The sequence below is a fragment of the Desmodus rotundus genome, chromosome 1 (assembly GCF_022682495.2).
Source record: "Desmodus rotundus isolate HL8 chromosome 1, HLdesRot8A.1, whole genome shotgun sequence".
NCBI lineage: Eukaryota > Metazoa > Chordata > Mammalia > Chiroptera > Phyllostomidae > Desmodus > Desmodus rotundus.
The window spans coordinates 78,420,309-78,440,620 of record NC_071387.1 but is presented as its reverse complement, the minus strand read 5'-3'; the positions used below and the strand labels follow the sequence as shown (position 1 = coordinate 78,440,620).

Here is a 20,312-nt window from a genome sequence, read left to right as displayed (position 1 = left end):
TAATTGCCTTTAGTTTGGTAAGTCAGTCATGCCTGTTGGAATTTCCAGGCTAACACTAGAAGAAATGAAACAGAAGTGATCCACCTCATGTAATTAAATACTTTACATCACCAGAAAGATTTAACTAGGTAATTTTGGGGGGCACCTAAAGATACAGCCTCAAAATGAATAAAACAAAACAAAACACCTGGCAGAAATACTGAGAAAAATAAACAAATCTGCAATCAGAGATGATGGCTGTAACAATACCTCCCATTCCACATGCTCTTAAAATGTGACTTTGACACTTTTTTCCATCCAGAGGTAGGGTCTACATCCCTTCCTCTTAAAATTGGGCAGGGCTATTTAACGAACAATGTACAAATGCAATGATGCTATGTGACCTCCAAGGCTAGGTCATAAGGAGCAATGCAGTTTGGCGCCTCCTTGCTGGAATACTCTCACCCTCGAAGACTTCAGCCAGCACGTAACCATTATGATGACTGCCTGAGCCTGCCACTTTGTAAGAAGGCTCAAACTGGTCTGGATGGGTGACCACATGCAGAGGCCTGAGCTTATCGGAACAGAGAGATACACAACCAGCAACCAACTGCACTAACCAACCCCACCCCCATCATTGTTTCAGCTCTGACATCATCTGTCTAGAACTATATGGGAGCTCTAGCCAGAACTGCCCACTTGAGACCTTCCTGAATTCCTTAACCACAGTAACTGAGAAATAATTAAATGATTCCTGGGTTTTTTTCTATTTACATATTTTGAGAGAGAAAGAGAGGTAGAGAAACGTTGATGTGAGAGAGAAACATCGATTAGCAGCCCCCGAACCCAAAACCTAGGCATGTGCCCCGACCAGGAATAGAAACAGCGGTCCAGAGCTTTGCGGAAGGACGCTCGGCCACCTAAGCCACACCAGTCAGGCAATGATTATTGTTTTGAGTCACTAAGTTAAGTTATGCAGCAAAAGATATCACAGATAAGAGGTACCTACAAAAAACCAACAGCAACCCTGACAGGTATGGCTCAGTGGGTTGGGTATCGTCCCACAAAGCGAAAGGTTGCAGGTTCAAGTCCAGTCAGGACCCCTGTTGGGGGCGTGTGACAGGCAACCCATTGTGTTTCTCTCACACATCAATGGTCCCTCCCTCTCTTTCTCCCTTGCTTCCCCTCTCTCCAAAAATAAATAAACCTTTAAAAAAAACAAACAGCAGAAACCTCACTTAATGGTGAATTGTTAAAAGCTTTGCCTCTGAATCAAAGATACCCAGTATTACCATTTCTATCAACCCTGCATTAGAGGTCTTATGTTACAGATAAAGCAAACGAAAGAAATAAAAGTGAGAATGTTGAAAAGAATGAAACAGAATTGTCACTTTTTACAGATTACCTGATTGTGAATGTGGAAACTTCCTAAGGCTACAAATAAATTGTGATTAATAAGTTACAGTTTTGCAGTATAAAAGTGGTACAAAAATATGCCCTCTAATATTTTCCAAATAATGTATACTTAAAAGATACATTCATAGCAAAAATAAAATAAGATAAAATAAAGAAGTACCTCAGAATAACCCTTAACAAAATCATCAGAACTCTACAAAGAAAATTACTAAATTTTACTAAGAAGGTGTATATATATTATGTTCATGCATTGAAAGATTCAACACTTTAAAAATGTCAGTGCATTCCAAATTGACTTATAACTTCTATGCAATCCCAATCAAAATCCCAAAATGTTATTTTTCTGAAGCTGGATAAGCTGCTTCCAATACTTATATAGAAATGTGAAAGACTAAGAACAAGGAAGGAAAGACTTGTCCTACTATAACGGGGTGCAGCCAAGGCCCCCCCGAAACGAGTTTGTAATGGGGTCCAGAACTCAGGTGTCCAGGAAATTATGAAAATATAGGATGTCCCCACCCCCACAAGTCTTGACTAGAGGATGGGACACATGGAACATGGCCTTTGAGTCATTTTGCATATCAACAGTTGGCCAGCTTCATGTGATATGCAAAAATGGTTATTTTACATATCTATAATGGCTGGCTAGCTCATAAACATGTTAAGTAGCTGTGGTGCAACTCTGACCCAGGGAGATGGGCGTGACTTCGTTCCATGATGTAATTGGGAGGCAGCTCCCCTTTATAGCACCTGTGTCAGAGCTTGGAGATGGTTCTCTCCCACCACCAGGCCACACCCGCCCGGACTAACTACAATAGCCCAGAAAGGCTGAAAACTGTGCGAGTGCTGGCAGGTGTAGCTGATGGTAGGAGGAGTTGGAAATGGGGTGCAGATGAAGATTCGCTCTGGGATTTAAACCCAGGCGTGGCAGCCATGTGGCTTCTATGTGGTTTTGGGGCTCCCTTTACCACGTGGTTTAGGAAGCAGAAAAACAAGATGTAGCAGCCATGAAGAGCTCTCTCTCAGTAATTTGGAAGAATGCAGAAGAGATAATGAGGGAAGGAAAGGGGTGAAAGGACTCTTGCTGGTGGGCCATGAGAAGGTGCCATATGGTTTTGGATTAAGAACTGGAGGTCGTAGAAACACAGCTGATGGTACTGGGAACTGCGGGAGGCCTGCCAACGGAGCACGGATTACTGGGAAGAACCAGGAGTCTAGCAGAGCTATGGACTTCTATTTTTTCCCGAGAAGTGGAAGCCCTTACTGGCCTGGTTGGGTAAAGGGGGAAGGGAGGATTATGTGTGTTTGTGGGTGTTTTAAGGAACTTTGGGATTTTTAATGGCAACATTCTGTCATCATCCTAAACTGTGTAACTTTGGAATAAATAGTTCCTTTCCTTTTTACCAAACTCTGGCACTGAGAGCCACAATTCCTAAGGGTGGTGGGCAAGGCAAACCTAGTGCAGAGGGTCCTCGGGAGAGGGGTAACAGTATCTTGTCCCCCCGACCATAGGTCCGTTCTGCAACACTACCAGGTAACAAGACTTTTTCTACAACTACAGAAATTGACGGTACGGTGATGGTGCTGAAAACACAAGTAGACAAATGAAAAGCTGACAGAGCCCAGAAACAGACCCGCGCGTGTGAATGACAATAGCACAATGTTAAGGACAGACTTTTCAGTTGAATCTGTGACAACTGAGTGCCCATTTAGGAAAAAAATGAAATTGGACCATTACCTCACACCATCCACAAAACTCAACTCCAAGCAGATTAAAAGCCTCATTCTGAAAATCTACATACTATTTATCTAGGAAAGTATCTTTATTGCCTCAGAGTAGAATTATTTAAATAAGAAAAAAGATTAATAATAAAAGAAAGTACTGATAAATAGCAATTTTAAAATTAAGATTCCTTTACATGATAAGGAATACACCATAAAATAAGATATGCCACAAAGAGAAAAAAATGTACTTATAATATTGTACATAAGTAACAAAAGGATTATCGTTAAAATATTTTTTTACAACTCCTACACAAATCAGTAAGAAAAAGACTTCCACTCAATAGAAAAATGGGCAAAAGTCATGAACAAGCACTTCACAAAAGAGAATATCCAAAAGGGCATTAAAAAATGAAGAGGGGCCATCCCTGGCTGTTGTGGCTCAGTGGGATGGTCACTGTCCCACAAACAGAAAGGACACCGGTTCGGTTCCGGGCCAGGTCTCCACATGGGGATGTGTGCCAGAGGCAACCCTTCGATGTTTTTCTTGCACATCGATGTTTCTCTCCCTCTCTTCCTCCCTTCCCTTCTCTCTAAAAATAAATAAAATATTTTTTAAAAAAGTGAAAAGGGCCCTGGATGGGTGGCTCAGTTGGTTGGAGCATCATCCCATGCACCAAAAGACTGCAGGTTCAATTCTCAGCCAGAGCACATACCTAGGTTGTGGGTGTGATTCCTGGTCAGGGTGCACACAGGTGGCAACCAATATGTTTCTCTTCCACATCTATGTTTCTCTCTTTCTCCCTTCCTCCAAATCAATAAAAATATCCTCAGGTGAGGAATAAAAATTAATAACTAGAGAAATAAATAAAATAAATTAATAAATAGAGAAATGCAAATAAAAGCTAAGATGATGTTATTACATACCTACCAGATCAGCACAATTTAAATGAGACATATCAAGAACAGGCAAGAATAAGGAGCAACAGGAGCGTGCTCGTGTCATGAGGGAACTGGTACAACCACTTTGGAGCACAATTTGACAGCACCTACTCGAGTTGCCAACATACATGTACGTACACTAGGGGTCAGCGGCTCCATGTCTTGATATACCTCCCAGAGAAACTTATGTACATGTGGTGTTTTGAACTAAATTGTGTGCCCTAAAACTTCACATTTTGAAGCCCTAATTCCCAGATGATTGTATTTGAATATAGGACATTAAAAGGAGGTAATTAAGGTTAAATGAGGTCATAAGAGTGCACCCGTAATCCAAAATGACTAGTGTCCTTATAACAGGAAGACACCAGGAGTAGAGGCACACAGAGTAAGGGCCATGTGAGGACACAGCAAGATGGCAGCTATCTACAAGCCAGGGACAGAACTCTCACCAGAAACCAACTCGCTTGCACCTTGACCTTGAACTTCCTGCCTCCAGAACTGTGAGAAAAGAAATTTCTGTTGTTGAAGCCACCTAATCTGTGGTATTTTGTTATGGGAATGCTGGCCGAGATCCAAATGTAAGTATGTTCAAAACAGTGCTTTTAATTTTTCTAGCTGCCAAGCTAGAAACCAAAATTACCTTACACAGTAAAGCAGATAATAAAAGAATACAGCTATATACAACATGCATGAGTCTTACCACTATAATATTAAGTGAAAGTAGCAAGATACAAAAGAATACACAGAGTTTAATTCCATTTACAAAATGTTCAAAAATAAGCAAAACTAAACTGCATAACTCAGGGATTCATACAAATTTAGAAAAATTATGGAATAGCAAGGAAATTATTATTACAAAAGAAGAATTTGGTGAGGATTTTGTGATCCCATTTTATGACCTAGGTAATGGTTACTTATTCAGCTATATATTCACACATGATGCCTTTTTCCCTATGTATGGACCATATTCACAATTTTTAACTGTATAATGTTTCTACCTAGTGCAAGCAGGAATCACAGTGTATACAGACTGACCTGTACTGTAAGATCAATTTGTAAATTCTGTAATATTTTTACATCTTCCATTATAGCCACTTGTACTTTTTATCACATACCTTTACAGGAATTTTCCTGTCAAAATCAGGGAAGTGAATTATTTTATTTAGCTTGGACACATACAGTATCATTACGGTAGCTGCCATCTAAAGAAAAGGGGGGGAAAAGAAACTTCAGCAAAATATCTGGACTGTTTGAGGTACAAAGACATCAGAAGAAAACAGATTCACCAAAAAGAAATATATACCAAAAAATCACTTTCTAGGTTCCAAGAAAAATGAACTATTTCTTATAATATTAAAATTGATTTTCTCGCCACTGTATGAATTTCAGCAGACCTACGGGCAAAAGTATAACATCAAGTAGGCTCACACACACACACACACATCTTATCTCAAGGAGCTTAAGGAAGGGGTGACAAAGGGGAAACAGGAACAATGTCCCCAAAACTGACCAGAGTGACCACAGTCAGTGAAGACCCTCGATCCTGGACCTTCCTTTCCATGTACTAAGCATGTGGTCACCTTCCCCCATAAAGTGAATGTGAGGGTAGAAGAAGGGGGACAAACTCCACACAGAAACACAGTTTTTGGTAAAGTCCAGTATTTCTGTAACACAGAAGGACAAATTAGGAGAAAAATAAATTTTAAAGGGGATTTATATTTTCTCCAATGTCTCCAGTATTGCAAAAATGTCTCATTCAAATCCTATTATCATGGAGCACACCAGGTATATTAGTAATACTCCAGATTATTATCAAATATAAATTTTAGTATCATCTTCCTATGCAAATTGTAGAACTTTCTCAATTTTCGCCATATTAGAATGCAAAAATTTAAAGACTCCTTCAATATGATTATAATCCTAGATCTTGATCCTAATGAGTTTATAAACTTAATACCCATAATAGATTTATACACCTAAACCAACCCATGCTGAACTATAATTATGGTTTATATTTATAACTTACTTTATAATTCTTACAGAAATATACTAACACTTATTTAAAATATTCTGTAATTCAGACTTTTAAAACTAGGTCTGCTGGCTCCTCCCACCAACAAATTACAAATCAAAAGACTTTACCTTTACTGAGTACGGCCAGTGATTTTATTTGCCTTAGGGAGTACAAAGGGCATATTATCACATATTCACTGACCTTTTAAAATGCCTTTTTCCTGCATATTTTCACATTGAAACATTAAAAATAATACATTTTTTGACCTTAAGGAAATATACTGTTTCCTTGTTATTTTGTCTCCCTAACATGATGTTGCAAAGAGCACCGTATTAGCAAAACGTTTAACCAGACTATAATCATATAAATGACAGCTTTTTCCAGATTCACAATTAGACATTTTGTTAAGATATGATTGTCATAATTTAAATTTTTTTCTCCCTATAAATTAAAGCAAATCAGGAAAAAAAATCTGATACCTGTTGGCACTTGTCAACTAGAAATCACCAGCATATTACCAAAAGAATAAACAAGCCACAAATTCACATTAATGGGAAACAGCCAAACAGGTTAGTGTGAAAGTTTTTCCAAGCTCAACATTATACCTGAGAACAAAAACCACAAACCACAGGAAACAAACATTTTCTGTCTGGGCCACAGAGAGTTTTATAAAAATTGGAATCCATTGCCAGCATTGTAGTGTATTTTTAAATTAAATGTTTTACATTCACATGTGGGGAGTCTTGTCAGTAAGGAGTGTGTAATTTAAGGTCCAGTTGGTTTTCTCCTCTAACTAAACTGCACTTGTTCCATAGTAGTAAAATGCTTTGCAAATTAATGCCTTGCATAAGTCCTCATTCTACCACATGTTAACTACCCTCCAGCTGATAATGCAAACTATCGCGGGATTTTATTTATAAGGGCTCTAGAACATAATACAAGTTATTCACACCAGCATCATCTGTTGCTAACATTCTGAACTAGTTCAGCATTTTTGTTTTGTGGTTGGTTTCATAACTAGGTTGAGTTTTTCTCCCTCTACCAAGAGGAAACAATACCCGAGTTCTTTCCTCTTGGAGTTTGTATTATAACCCTTAGTGTGAACTTGCTGTGGGGGTGGGACACGTGGCTCCAGCTTATTGATCCTCTGCCAGTTAAGATGGTGTCCAGTTAAGTTACCTCTGGTATGGTCCTGGGAAAATCACTTTATAGAGATGGTTTTCTAACTGGTTTTTAAATTTATCCTTCTATTGACGTTTTTAGGTCAATTATGTATGTTGACTAAATTTACAAATAAACTTGCTTATCAAAACAAAAAACAAATTGGGAAATCTGATGTAAAAATTTCAAATTCCCTGCTGCTCTTAAAAAACCTCTGGAGTCTGATAATAAGGGCCTAGAGGGCCCTACCGCATCTCCCCACCCTTTTCCTCTCTGGCACAGTGGCTTAAGCGGAGTTACAAGCCCACACCTCAAAGGGGCGACTAGGCTCTAGGGCCCCACCCCAGCTCCCAACCCATTCCTTTACTACCCACCAGACCATGAAGGCTTTCAATCTTTTGGCCCCTCAGAACAACTAAATTCCATTAAGGAAATTAAAGTAAGTACTTGTTTTCCCTATAAATACACACTCTTCCTAAATTGTAAAATGAAATAAAATGTGTTGTTTCATATTGTTTCATCAAGAGTACCAAGACTACATGAATAAATTTGTAAACCACAATCTTAAACAAAAGCACTTAAAATTGCATGTGTACTGGCTAATTAAGAGGTTAATTTTTTTTTTCACTTACCTGACCAATTCCAAGAACAATTGGTGACGGGAAACTACAAAAAACATAGAATAATAAATAATTTTAGCAACTCCTAAAAATGTGAAGACAGTCTGTAACATGATACATAGTGACAGTTACTAAAAAGTCTTCCATTTTTTTCATCTTAGATGATGAAATCTTAACATCAAATTTGTTCACTTTTCATCTGTTTATTTCTTTCACTTTTTAAACTGATGGTTTCTAAACCTGGGAAATTTCATTGCCGTTTGAGGTGGACTGTCATATCAACAAACATGACTGTGTATATAGGAAGCCAAAATAATCTGGGATAGATTATTAGAATAAATAACTTTAGCAAAATACTGGATACAAGACAAACATATAAAAATATCTATATACCAGAAAGATATAAGGGAAAAGAAAAATTTTAAAGATATTTACACTAGCACCAAAAAACCAACAAACACTAACCGGACATTTTATGGTAAAAGGAATTGTTTTTACATCTTTAGGTATAAAATGATATTGGGTAGTGTCTTGTTTTGTTTTTTGTTTGAAGGGCAGCAAATGCCTTGGACCGGAGGCAGCATCATCCCTCTCTCTCACCCCTGTGAGGGTTCGCACGGAGCTCCCTCAGGAGTGGGCAGACACTGGGAGAGGACGATGGTGTTCTGCACCCTAATTTGAGGATGGGGTGTAGGGAGGAAAAACAATCAGCAGAAGCAAAGAGTATGCAAGGTTTCGTTTGAAAGCAGGTTTGTGTGGAGGGGGTTGGTGGGCAGATCTGGCACCCAGTATCACACTCGGCACAAGAAGAGACCCAGGATGGTGATGGTGGTCTAGGGTAGCCAGACAGGCCAGACCAGCTGGGACGCACTGATTTCAAGGCTTTTTACTCATTTTGCCCTTGGTCCCTTCTCGTCGGCATCCCAATGTCCTCCCAGAGCTTGAGGGTGATGGCTCTCTCAATTTTGCCCAGAACCTGATTAGGACTGGCCTGTTCACTCTCGTATAGTCTGCAACGACCTGTGAATTTTTGCTGATTTCTGTTGCCGGTCTTCTGTGTCAGTGCCTTGCTCTGCCGGTCCGATCCCGCTGGATTACCCTGCCCACCTCCAGTGTCTCCCCAGTCCAGCTCGGCTGTGTTCTTGGTGACTGAATGCTGTTTGTTCTGGCCAGCAGCCCATTTCTTGGAATTCTCCACATCTCGTGTGTGAGCTGCTAAGATGGCCTGATTGGCATGTGTGGCCAGGGTCCCTTCTTTTGCAGCACTGTCCTGGTGTCCCAGTTGCTCTGGGCCATCCATGGTGGGGGGAGTGGGACAGTGTTAGATCCCGTGGCTTTAGGGCAGCCATTCAGGAGCCATCACTTTGTCACTCTGGGTCATGTTTATTTTTTTAAAGATTTTATTTATTTATTTTCAGAGAGAGAGGATGAGAGGGAGAAAGAGAGAAACATCAATGTGTGGTTGCCTCTCGTGTGCCCCCTACTGGGGATCTGGCCACAAAACAGGCATGTACCCTGATTGGGAATCAAACCTGCAACCCTTTGGTTCACAGGCTGGTGCTCAATCCACTGAGCCACACTAGCCGGGGCTGGGCCATGTTTATTTTTTAAAAACTAAAGAGTCCTTCTTATCTTTTAGCAATACATATTAAAATGCCTATAATGATATATTTTAATTTGCTTCAAAATAATCTGGGGGAAAATGGTGGGATTAAGTAACAGAGGCATATAAATGTAACAAAGTTGTTGAAACTGGGTGATGGCTACATGGTGATTCATTTATTGTTTGTTTCATTTTGTTTTTAATAATATAACCGGGTACAAATCTAGTAAGAGATTTCCAAGAAACACATCTACAAAGAAAACTATAAGTCAATATTTAAAAAATTAAAGAAGCCCTAAATAAAGTTTATGGATTAGAAACCCAATATTCTCCATTATTCTCAAACGGTGCTATAAAATCAATGCAATCGCTGTGAAAACATCAGCAGGTGTTTTGTAGAAACTGACAAGCTGATCCTAAAACTGAATAGAAAGGCAAATAACAAAAATTACCCAAGACAATCCTGAAAACCAATGAAGCCAGAGAAATTACTCTACTGGATGTCAGCACCACTGTAAACTTACAATAAATGAGAGAGTGTGGTATTTGGACAATAGGGCAATGGAAGAGACCAGAGATCGGGACAGATACACATATAAATGGATACCTGATCTGTGACAAAAATGACAGTGCAGAGCAATGGGGAAAAGAAGTGCCATTTCCACAAATGGCACCGGGTAGTCTGGATAAATCCTGACCCCTCTCTCACACCATACTTAGGAAGGTAGCTCACCACCTCACTGGGCTCACTCATTGCCCAACCTTCTACTGGCTCCCAGTCATTCTCTCGGGCTACTAAAAAAGGGGGGGGATTAAAAAAAACAACAACACCTCAGCCCCTGATCTGCCTGTCATATGGAGACACCTATTTCAGACAGGTAAGAAAAAAATGAGAAATCAGCCTATCTTAACAGAGAAAACAGAATAAATATGTGGACACTACCACTGTGAGAATGAAATGAACTCTAGTGGATGGATGCTGGGTTGTGCCACCCAGATACCCGCTTCTGGACTGAAGCACTCATTCCCCAGTTGCCCAAGAGCATGAGCTGAAGAAAGCTGCCTTGCCAATAGCACACTCCCTCTCTGAGAGCAACCTGCTTCCCAGTCACTGGTCTATGCAGGGGTAGAAAGGCTAGGGCCTCTCACCCCAACTCAGGACAACTCTGTCAAGAGACTCTGGGATCAGGCTTTGTTCTGAGCACAATATAGCCCAATCTCCCCCTCTGCCTAACCCTGCCTCCCACCCCGCCACCACAGAAATGAATCCCACAAGTGCTCCTCAAATACTTCCCCAAACCTCAGAGTCTGCTTCCTAAGAACACAACTTGTGACATCAAGCAAAACGGTAAGACAACAATATAAACAAACAGTACAACCACCAGCACAAAAAACACTCAGAAGGTAGACAAAGAGCCCAGCCTAAAAGAAAATATAATACATGGAGAGAAGGAACTCTTCATAATTGCTTCTGCTTAGGGAACACCTCAGTAAGAAGATGAGGTCAGTAAAACAAGTGTTCAAAATTGAGAGGATAAAACAGTCAGATGAAGAGGGCGTGTACAGGTCTATGGAAACAAACTGAGGACCAAAACAACACAGCTACCACATGAGTAATTTAGAAACAGCACAAGACTAAGTGGCCACTGCAGAAAACTGAATTACCAACCCTGGAAGTAGGGTAAATGCAGAAGAAAAAGACTTCGATGTATCTATTCAAAGATAAATAGATATGGAAGACAAACACCCCATGCAGGGCTGATTGTTGAGTCAGGTGTAAAGAACTCAGTAAAAAGAGAAAATAGTTTAAAGATAAAAGACAGATTCATTTCCATGACATGAAGAAAATAAGCTGAATTTTCAGATCTAAAAGCACACTTATTACAGAAAAATCTGTGAAGAATGCTCAAATAATTAATACAGCAGCCATGAACTCTTCATGAAAAAACTATCTGATAAAGGAATCCACCAATTAGGAGTCAAATCAAAACAATAAACTGAAATGGAGACAACTGTGGGATTATAATTACAGAACAGGATGCTACATTAAAAAAGAAGTTATGGAGGGGAGGGAAGAGGGGAAGAAGTATGACCCCAGAATGTCTTCTCTGCCAGGACAGTCAGAGCTGCTCATCTTTCATAGCAGAGAGGTCATACATACCATCCAAAATTGAAATGTGTTTATAAAACAAACATAATGACTTCAGCTTAATGTTTTTCATGACCTCTTAATCTTAACGGGATCTTTTAAGAAATATTAACTCTTGCAGTGAAGAAATATATATCTGAAAGTCAACAATTCTTTTTGTTGAATTCTTTCCTCCATTCAAATCAGTTAGAAGTAATTTCCTACATACATGCTACCTGTAATCTCCACCTTAATTAAGTCTTCAAATGCAGGTAGCATGATTAATGGTGCGGCAACCCCGATAAGATGTCCTGTGAAGTGCACAGGGTCGGCAATGAAGCAGTGTGCCGAATAAATATTTAGTCTGAGTGTAATCAAGCCTTTAGGTCTATTCAATAACTTTCAGTTAGGAAATGGAGGAAAATAAGTCAGCGAGACTTAAGAAAATAAATCAGATAATCCATAATTTGGAGCATTTTACAACACAGCTGGCTTTTCAACATGTCAACATCATGGGGGAGGGGTGGAATGGGGCCCTTTTCTAGATGAAAACAAACTATAAAGACATAACTCTATGCATTACATGAAGCTTGATTGGATCTTGCCTCAAATATAGAAATAACTATACGAACATCTTGGGGAAAATGGGAATAATTATAGATTTGGTATTAAATTATTTTAGGAAATTACTGATAAGTTTAACAGAAAAAAGTGATACTATGTAGGAGAATATCCGTATTTCAGAGTGAGGTACCATGATGTTCAAAACTTACTTTCAATGGTGCTGGAGGGAAAATGCAAATAGCAAAATGTTAATTATTGCATCTCAGTGGTATCTATATGGGTATCCATTGTTCTTTGCTTTCCATTTTTCTGTATGCTTGAAACTTGTGAAATTTCACCCTAATTATTTTTCTTTTGTTTGAAGTCTTTATAATGATCACAACAGGATGACTTTTCTTTTTAAAAAATAGATATTTCAAGATATTGATTCTAGGTTGTGGAAATATGAATACTTATTATTCTTTGTACAGTTCTGTATTTTAATAGCCCCCAGTTTTTTTTATCTGAGTTCTTGTAGGAGTGAATGCAAGGAAGTTAAGGCAGTACGAGTAGAGTGGTGCCCTTTGAGAAGTCGGACTGAGAGAACTAGAAATGAATGCCCTGTGGGGTCAAGGGAAGGTTTTGGTTGCTGATGAGAAAAGAGGGGGATCGCGGACGGAGTGGAAGCCTAGAAGTGGTGGGGAGGCGGCCCTTCCATGGGACAACAAAAGGCTCCTGCGATGTTAGCAGGAACGACAGGGAGTGGCCTCGTGTGACGGTTTCTATTTTCTTGTATTTTTTCAATTAAGTATAAAGGAAGGAGGGTGGAGGATGGGGGTGTGGGCAATTTCACGTCACAGGACAAAACCTGAGTCATTTCTGGGACAAGGAGAGCTGTGTGAGGTTTGTGATCAACAATTTAAAGTCAAACCAGCCAGCCCAGAATGTCTTCTCTGCCAGGACAGTCAGAGCTGCTCAAGCACTGAAGGAAGGAGGCAGTTGAAAGGACGCTGCACTGGACGAGTGACAGCCAAGGTGGGAGCCGGAAGGGAGCACATGACTGCCAGAGCTGCTCTCTATGGGACCGCTGAACCCAGAGGGGGGCTGCCCAGAGCCCGAGGTGGCAGCCATCCCTGCAGAGGCGGGAGTGACCACAGCAAGTGGGATGAGCCCAGCTGCCATGACTCAGCATGGATATGCTGAAGCTCTGATGGCTGACGCCAGTCCCAGTTGAGAAGATCAGGTCTCTTCACTAAGAGTTGCAGGAGCCTTGGAACCATCACAAAGAACTCCAAATGCATGCTGGGAGGCCAGAGTTTGCAAGGAGCATGCGCAGTGGAAGCCACCAGACCCCCGCCAGGCACTCTGGCCCCTGACCACACCCAGGGTGAAATCAGAATCCAGCTCCAACTTGGGGGCAGAAGGGAGCAGAATCTTCTGGAGAGGCACTGTCACAGTTGGGCACAGGTAACCAGGCTCTTGGTGATGGGGACAAAGAATTGAACTGAACACACAGAGTTTATAGCAGAGAACATGGGAGCAGGCCAACTCCAAACAGAGATGACCTCAGGGGCTGGAGGGATTGTATTCTTACAGGGCGATCCTTCCAGGCTAGTTTGGGCGGGCTTTTATTGCACATGTACAAGTAGTTGTATTACTTTAAAGCTACTGTGCATGTGGTCTCATAATTTTCCTTGATTGGCCACCAGAGAAGGTGGGGTCACACAATGTTACCGAATGGACCCCGGTTCTCCTGGGGTCCTCCTGTACTAGGTTCGCCTTGCCCACTGCCAGTGAATTACGTCTCTCAGTGTCAGAGATCGGTGAAAAAGGAAGGACTTTATTCAAAAGTTATATAGATTTAATGACTTAATGTCTTCATTAAGACCCCAAAGTCCCTTAAAACACCCACAAACACACACAGTACTTCCTTCCCCCCTTTGCCCACTCAGGGGTATCGTATCTCAGGAAAAGAAATAGAAGTCCATGGCTCAGGTAGCCCCTGGTTCTTCCCAGTAATCCGTGCTCGGATGGCAGGCCTCCCTCGGTTCCCAGCACCATCAGCTGTGTCACCATGAGCTCTAGTTCTTAATCCAAAACCCACGTAGCACCTTCTCCTGGTCCACAGCAAGAGTCCTTTCACCCCTTTCCTTCCCGCAGTGTCTCCTGCATTCTTCCAAACTGCTGAGAGAGAGCTCTGCATCGCTGCTACATCTTGTTTCCCAGCTTCCTAAGCTGCGTGGCAAAGGGAGCCCCAAAGCCACATGGACCCCTCTCTTTTTCGCCAAAGCAGCGTGGTCCCAACCTTACTCCAGGCTCTCACACAGGCGCTGTAACCAGGAGTAGCTGCCTCCCAGTTACCTCCTATGTGGAAGTCACTCCCATCTCCCTGGCTCAAAGCATGGCCACGGCTATTTAACATATCTGTGAAAAGTTATAGATATGTTAAATGACCATGCCAGAGGTTAGCTGCAAAACTGTTGCTATGCAAAATAGCTCTCAATGGCCCTGCTCCATGTGTCCCACCCCCCAGTTCAAACTTGTGGGGTGAAGACATCCCGTATTTTTAATATTTCCCGGACACCCCAAGTTCTAGACCCCATTACAAATCCCTCTTTGGGTGCCTCCCCCACACCCCGCCCTGCTGGCTGCACCCTGTTACAGCACATTTTCATCAAAGTTTTGAGAAAATTAATAATTGGCTTCATTTTTTTAATGTAGATTTCCAGATTCTGATTCAACAGCTTTTATAAAACCTTTCCAAGTGATTCACATGACCCAGGCAGATTTGGAAACCATTATTAAATGATCCCAAAGCTCTGGAATGCAGAAAGAAGTAGACACATAGCAAATACTTGTGAACTGAATACAATTAAGTTCTATATCTTTCAAGCATCATTTGTAAATTCTTGCACATCATAAGGAATAGCATTAAAATGGCAACCAAACAACAACTGACCACCTGCACAACCATCATGAACCTGAATACCTTGCTTTTCCCTCTCCCCGCAGCACATGACAGTTCATGTACTTCAGCGACCTCTCTGTCCAAACAGGAAAATAGAGCATCATGTTGAACTAAAACAAAATACAATAACTAGCACAAGTAACTAAGACCACCCATCAGTCAGTCTTGTACCCCAACCACAAACAATCTGCTCAAAATTGAAGAGAAAAAACATCCACGGAGTTACATTCCCATGACCCTGTGAATGAGGTGATTATTAAGGTCCTTCCTTCCAACCTGCAACACAACATTATCCTCAAACAGGTAATGCTTGGATCAGATTTCTACGGTTTATTGTTGTAACCAAATCACACCAACCCTCCTTCCTTCAAAACTGCTCCTAAAGCATTTTGAGAAGAGAAAATGAACAATGTTATTTGAACAGGGTTCTCCAATTGTACGACATATTACATTACAGAAATGTGAACCATTTACTTATAAGGGTTATAAGGGTTTTGTCTTGCTAAGACAAAAACTTGACTTTCTCCTTTAATCATGGACCTCAAAATTTTAAAGATGGAAAGCCTACAGCATGGAATGTCTCATGTAATATTCTTCTTGATTGGACACTACCCTTCCTTTTCAAAGCACTAACCAACGTTTACTGCTCCCAGCTTCCAACAAGGAAACATGCATCTTGGAGGCACTAACTACCATGGCCAGAGAGCACACCTGCTCACTCAAGTTCAAAAAGTGGGGACTGAGCACACTTTTTGACACAACTTCCAACCACTCCCAAACAAGCCTATTAATAGTGTTCTCTTGTCCTTTATCATAGGTGTTCAAGTTTTCTTTTTCTTTCATTAGCTTCCACTGTACGTGTTAAATGATCCAGGTGTAGGCATATGGTCATTCTAATTTCTTTAAAGCAGGGTTTGCATTTCCCATGGACACCAGCAATCAAGCTGCAACACACTGGTAGAGACCTTGTAAACAACGTCAACAGCCATAGAACCACCAAAAAAAAAAAATCCCAAGTCTATTGCTTCCCTCTATGTCCGCTGCTAACCCCACCCCAATCGGAGCTATCAGAGTCTAGAATACTGCAATGGCTTCCTAGCTCTTCTCCCTGTTTCCAGTCATCACTTCTACCCACCCACCAGCCAAAGAAATCTTTTTAACTGCACAAATTATGGCATGTCATTTCCATTGTAAAACCATCCAAGGAATTTCCTATTGCACTTAGATTAAAATTAAAATGATTGTTTGGTTTGATGGTCTCCCTGCTTCCTCCCTGGTCCCCCAATATCTGCTCTCAACACAGCAGCCAAAGTGATTTAAATCACCGTGAGGCAGGAGACAGCATAGGAAGAACTCTGAGACTGCACTGCTGTTACTGACCAGCTTCTAGCATCCTGGTTGCCAGGCAACACCTTTTACCACTTAGGTCGAATAAATAGTAAACTGAGGCAGAGAGGAGGACGGAGACATGTCTCACTAACTCAGCAGTCCTGAGCCTGGTCTGGTAATATCACTAGGTGTTCCAACATCACAAGAAACACTGTCAGCAAGAAAGAAGGGAAGTCCTTGAAATTCTTTGTAGCATTTCCACTATCTGGGAAAGGAGGCCTTGAAGCTGTGCTTTTATCCCAAGGCCTGGAATGTGGGAGATGGGCCATGGTGCCCGAAGAAGGAGACCATAAAACAACTTTGGTTAACTGTCTACCCCTGGTCACTATCTGTTTTACAAGGGAGTCCCTGATGCTTATAGAAAGAGCCCTTAAATAACTTTGGAAAGTGCCCCAATTTTAATTAACTGCCTCCTGTTACGCATCTGTTTTACAACAACATGAACAAATGGAGTCTGGAGCAAGATAAGGATTCAGGTGAACAGACCCGACACAAACCTAAGTTTGGGTAGTCACATTCCCCCAGGAAAGCTGGCACCACATTTACCCGTTAATCAACATGTAACCTTTTTCTCCCATCCCACCAACTATGTAAGTCCACAAAACAAAGGTCTCTCTCTCTCTCTCTCTGGGGCTTGGGGTGCTCTTGGTGCTCTTGGCTCTCGGGCCACTGGGCCTCTGGCCACCCGGCCTCAGACAACCTGGGGGCTTGCCACCCTGGTCAGTCTTCAGCTGCTGTTACTTTTCCCGCCCTGCTTTGCCCTGGAACTTTGCCTTTCACCCCCACTCTACCTAGTCCCATTCTCTTCCATGGGAACAGGTCACTAATAAACTGATTACATGCTAATAGATCTGCTGATCCGTAATTCTTTACATGAATCAGCAAGAAGAACCAGCTCTCTTCCATCAACAGTGGTACTCCTCTGCTTCTTCTGGTGGCCACAAAGGCCCTACACAATGTACCAGTCCATTACCTGGGACTCATCTAGTACCATTCCCATCCAAGCTACTTACTCTTCTATCCCTGGAATGTTCTTCCCCCATCTCCCTCACCTCACTTATGTCTTAGCTCAAATGGTGAGATTTCACTGGCCACGCTAAGACGGAATTCTTTCCCATGCCCATACTCCCTACCTTACTCCCTTTCCTGCCTATTTTTTCCCTCTTGACTGCATAGCTGCATCTGCCATAATACAAATTCCAGCAGTTTATTTCTTAATGCACTAGAAAGCTCCATGGAAGTGCCAGAAGGATAGGTGTGTGCTCACGACACTTGGGGTTTTGACCTGCTTTATTCACTTCTGTATCCCAGTGCCTAGGAGAGTGCCTGGCACGTAATAGGCTCTTAAGAAATATTACTGAGTGAAGGATCTGATCCTGCCTTCCCTGCTGACCTCCCTGACATCTCTCCCATCTTTCCCCATTTGCTCACTCAGTTCCAGCCACAGTGCCCTCTCTGTTCCTCCAGCTGGCCCAGCTCATGCCCCCTTCAACACCTTCCCTTCTGTTGGGAATGCGTTAGGACCAACCAGTCCATCCCAGGCACTCTCATTTCATACCTGAAATCACCTCAGTTATTCATGAACCCATTTGTTTATTTTCTGTCCCCACCATTGACATGGGACCTCCAGGGCACAGGCTTTGTGTTGTTCACACCTGCTTCCCTGGTGCCCGCCATGGGTTTGACACGTAGTATGTTGTAGGAGTAACCAGCCAAGCTCATGTGGGTCTCCGCTTTCTCAAGTATCAAATAAGAAGGCTGAATGAAGATACTCTGACATCTCTTTGTGCTCTTTATAAAATGCTGATTTTACAGTCTTGTAGCAAGCATAGTTTACAAAGAGCCCTCACTTACGACAGCTCCTGAAAAGCTCTGGTGGGCAATTAACAGGCCGGTAATTACCCAGCTTTTACATCTGAGAAAACTGCTGACCATGGGACTGGCCCAAGAGGAACAGCTACTAAATGGTGAAGCTGGGTCTAAATTCACAGCTCTTTCAATACGGCTACTGTGACAATAGAATTAGACATACTTTTTAGTCCTTACAAATAGGTTCAAGAAACCACAAATTTGCTGGTTTACTGTACAGTCATACAAAAAACTACATCATGGGAACTTCGCATTGCTTTCTCCCCAGTTTCTATGAACGTGCTGGTAATTTAAGAATGAATACATATTACAAATAAACTTATCCCTCAGGACTGATCTGATGACTGAACATCTAGCTTCACATAAAGGAATGTTCACTTCTTTCAGCTCACGGCTGCATTTGAAAGTACTGAGAGTCCTGCGGAGTAAGTCGTAGTGAGGTGTGCCCGCGGTCCCTGGGGGTAGAATGACTTTCGTCGGTGTGTGGTTCGGTGTTTACAACGCTGCGAAGCTCCCGGCCCCGTGAAACGGGGTCAAGGTGCGGGGCACACAGCCGCGCACTTCGGCGCTGGGACTCCCCGCTCCGCGCCCCGCCCACCTGCTGACGCGGCCTCAGCGCACCGGGCGCGGGGCAGCCCCGCGGCTCTCCGCCCCTCCCCCGCCCCGGCCCCCGCGCCGGGACCTCGCAAGTCCCGCCAGCCCCTGCCGGCGGGCGCGGCTCCGGGTGCGGCACCAGTGCCGGGAAGGTGCCGGGTCCGTCGCCGCCGAGCGGCCGAGCGCCCCCAGCGGACCCCGCCCGGCCCCCTGCGCCCGCCTCACCCGTAGGTTGTCAGCAGCGCCTTGTTGACCAGCACGAGGAGGAAGGAGCAGGTCCCGTAGAAGAGCGCCGACAGCAGCTGGGCCACCCCGGGGGGCAGCCGGCCGGGGGCGGGGTCCGCGCCCGCGCCGTCCGCCTGGCGGGTCATGGCCCGCCGCCCGCACCCGCCCAGTCGCCGCCCGCACCCTCCCAGTCGCTCCGGCCCGCCCGCCGCAGTTCCGTCCCCGCCCGCCCGCCCCTCCCCCGGTCGCCGGACAGGGCGCAGCCCAAACAGGAAGGGCCCCTGCGCGAACCCCCCGCCCGCGAGGCCGGCCGGCGCCCCGGAGCTGCCGGCGGGGGAGGAGCCGCGGCAGCTGGAGTCCGTCCTCGGAAAGGCCGTGCGTGCGAGCACCCGCGGTCTAACGGGAGATCTGGGACGGGTTTGGAAGAGTTCAAAGGCCCTCCCTCCTTCCACACTGCTCTTGGGGAGAAATGGTTTTTTCAGGGTTGATTTTGCCTTTCCCCTACTTCTTTTAATGTATAATTTACATAGAATGAAATGCAGATTTCATGAGTCCACAGTGTAATGGTTTTGACACATACACCCATGCAACCACCCAAATTAAAACATTTCCGTCACCCCCAAAAGTGCCCTTTTTGCCCCACCGAAGTTTATCAGGAGTTATTCTATTGCCATAAGTTAGATTTGCCTTTTCTGGAAATTCAGGAGTATGTTCTCTCTTACGGCTTTTTTTTTTTTTTTAAAGATAGAGGAAAAGAGGGAGACAGAGCAAGCGAAACATGGATGTGAGAAACATTGATCCGCGATTGCCTCTCACACGTACCCCAACCCGGAGGAACCAGCGACCTTTCTCTGCAGGTCAAGGCCCAACCGAACCACACCCCCAAGTCAGGACTACAGCTTTTTCCACTCCCTTTGTATTTTTGCCACTCGCCCGTTGTTGTTGTTTTCTTCATTGTTGAGTAGTACCACAATTTGTTTATTCATTCATCAGTTGCAGAGCATGTTGTTTCCAGTTTAGGGCTAGTATATAAAATGCTCCCATAAACATTCGTGTGCATGTTTTCATTTCTGTTCTGTAAGTATCTAGGAGTGGAATGGCTGGGTAAGGTAGGTGCAAAGTCTCAAGGCTTCCCTTGC

The 20,312-nt window shown here is 43.1% G+C and overlaps 1 protein-coding gene and 1 pseudogene across 5 annotated transcripts in view; both read right to left on the bottom strand.

Annotated features, from left to right (window-relative positions):
* Positions 1–19,363, bottom strand: part of SLC35D2 (solute carrier family 35 member D2) — a 62,916-nt gene extending 43,553 nt beyond the window's left edge. For 3 of the 5 annotated variants that reach the window (XM_053925140.2, XM_053925155.2, XM_053925170.2), the window contains exons 1-3: positions 19,174–19,363; positions 7,867–7,900; positions 5,175–5,261 (exon numbers count right to left, since the gene is read on the bottom strand). In XM_053925140.2, coding sequence (XP_053781115.1) covers positions 5,175–5,261; positions 7,867–7,900; positions 19,174–19,319 — 267 coding nt within the window. In that variant the 5' untranslated portion in view covers positions 19,320–19,363. The remainder of the gene's footprint in view (positions 1–5,174; positions 5,262–7,866; positions 7,901–19,173) is intronic. The other 2 variants (XM_053925148.2, XM_053925171.2) reach the window with 2 other exon arrangements.
* On the bottom strand, positions 8,424–10,651 carry LOC112302727 (endothelial differentiation-related factor 1 pseudogene; annotated as a pseudogene).
* Positions 19,364–20,312: the final 949 nt, after the last annotated feature.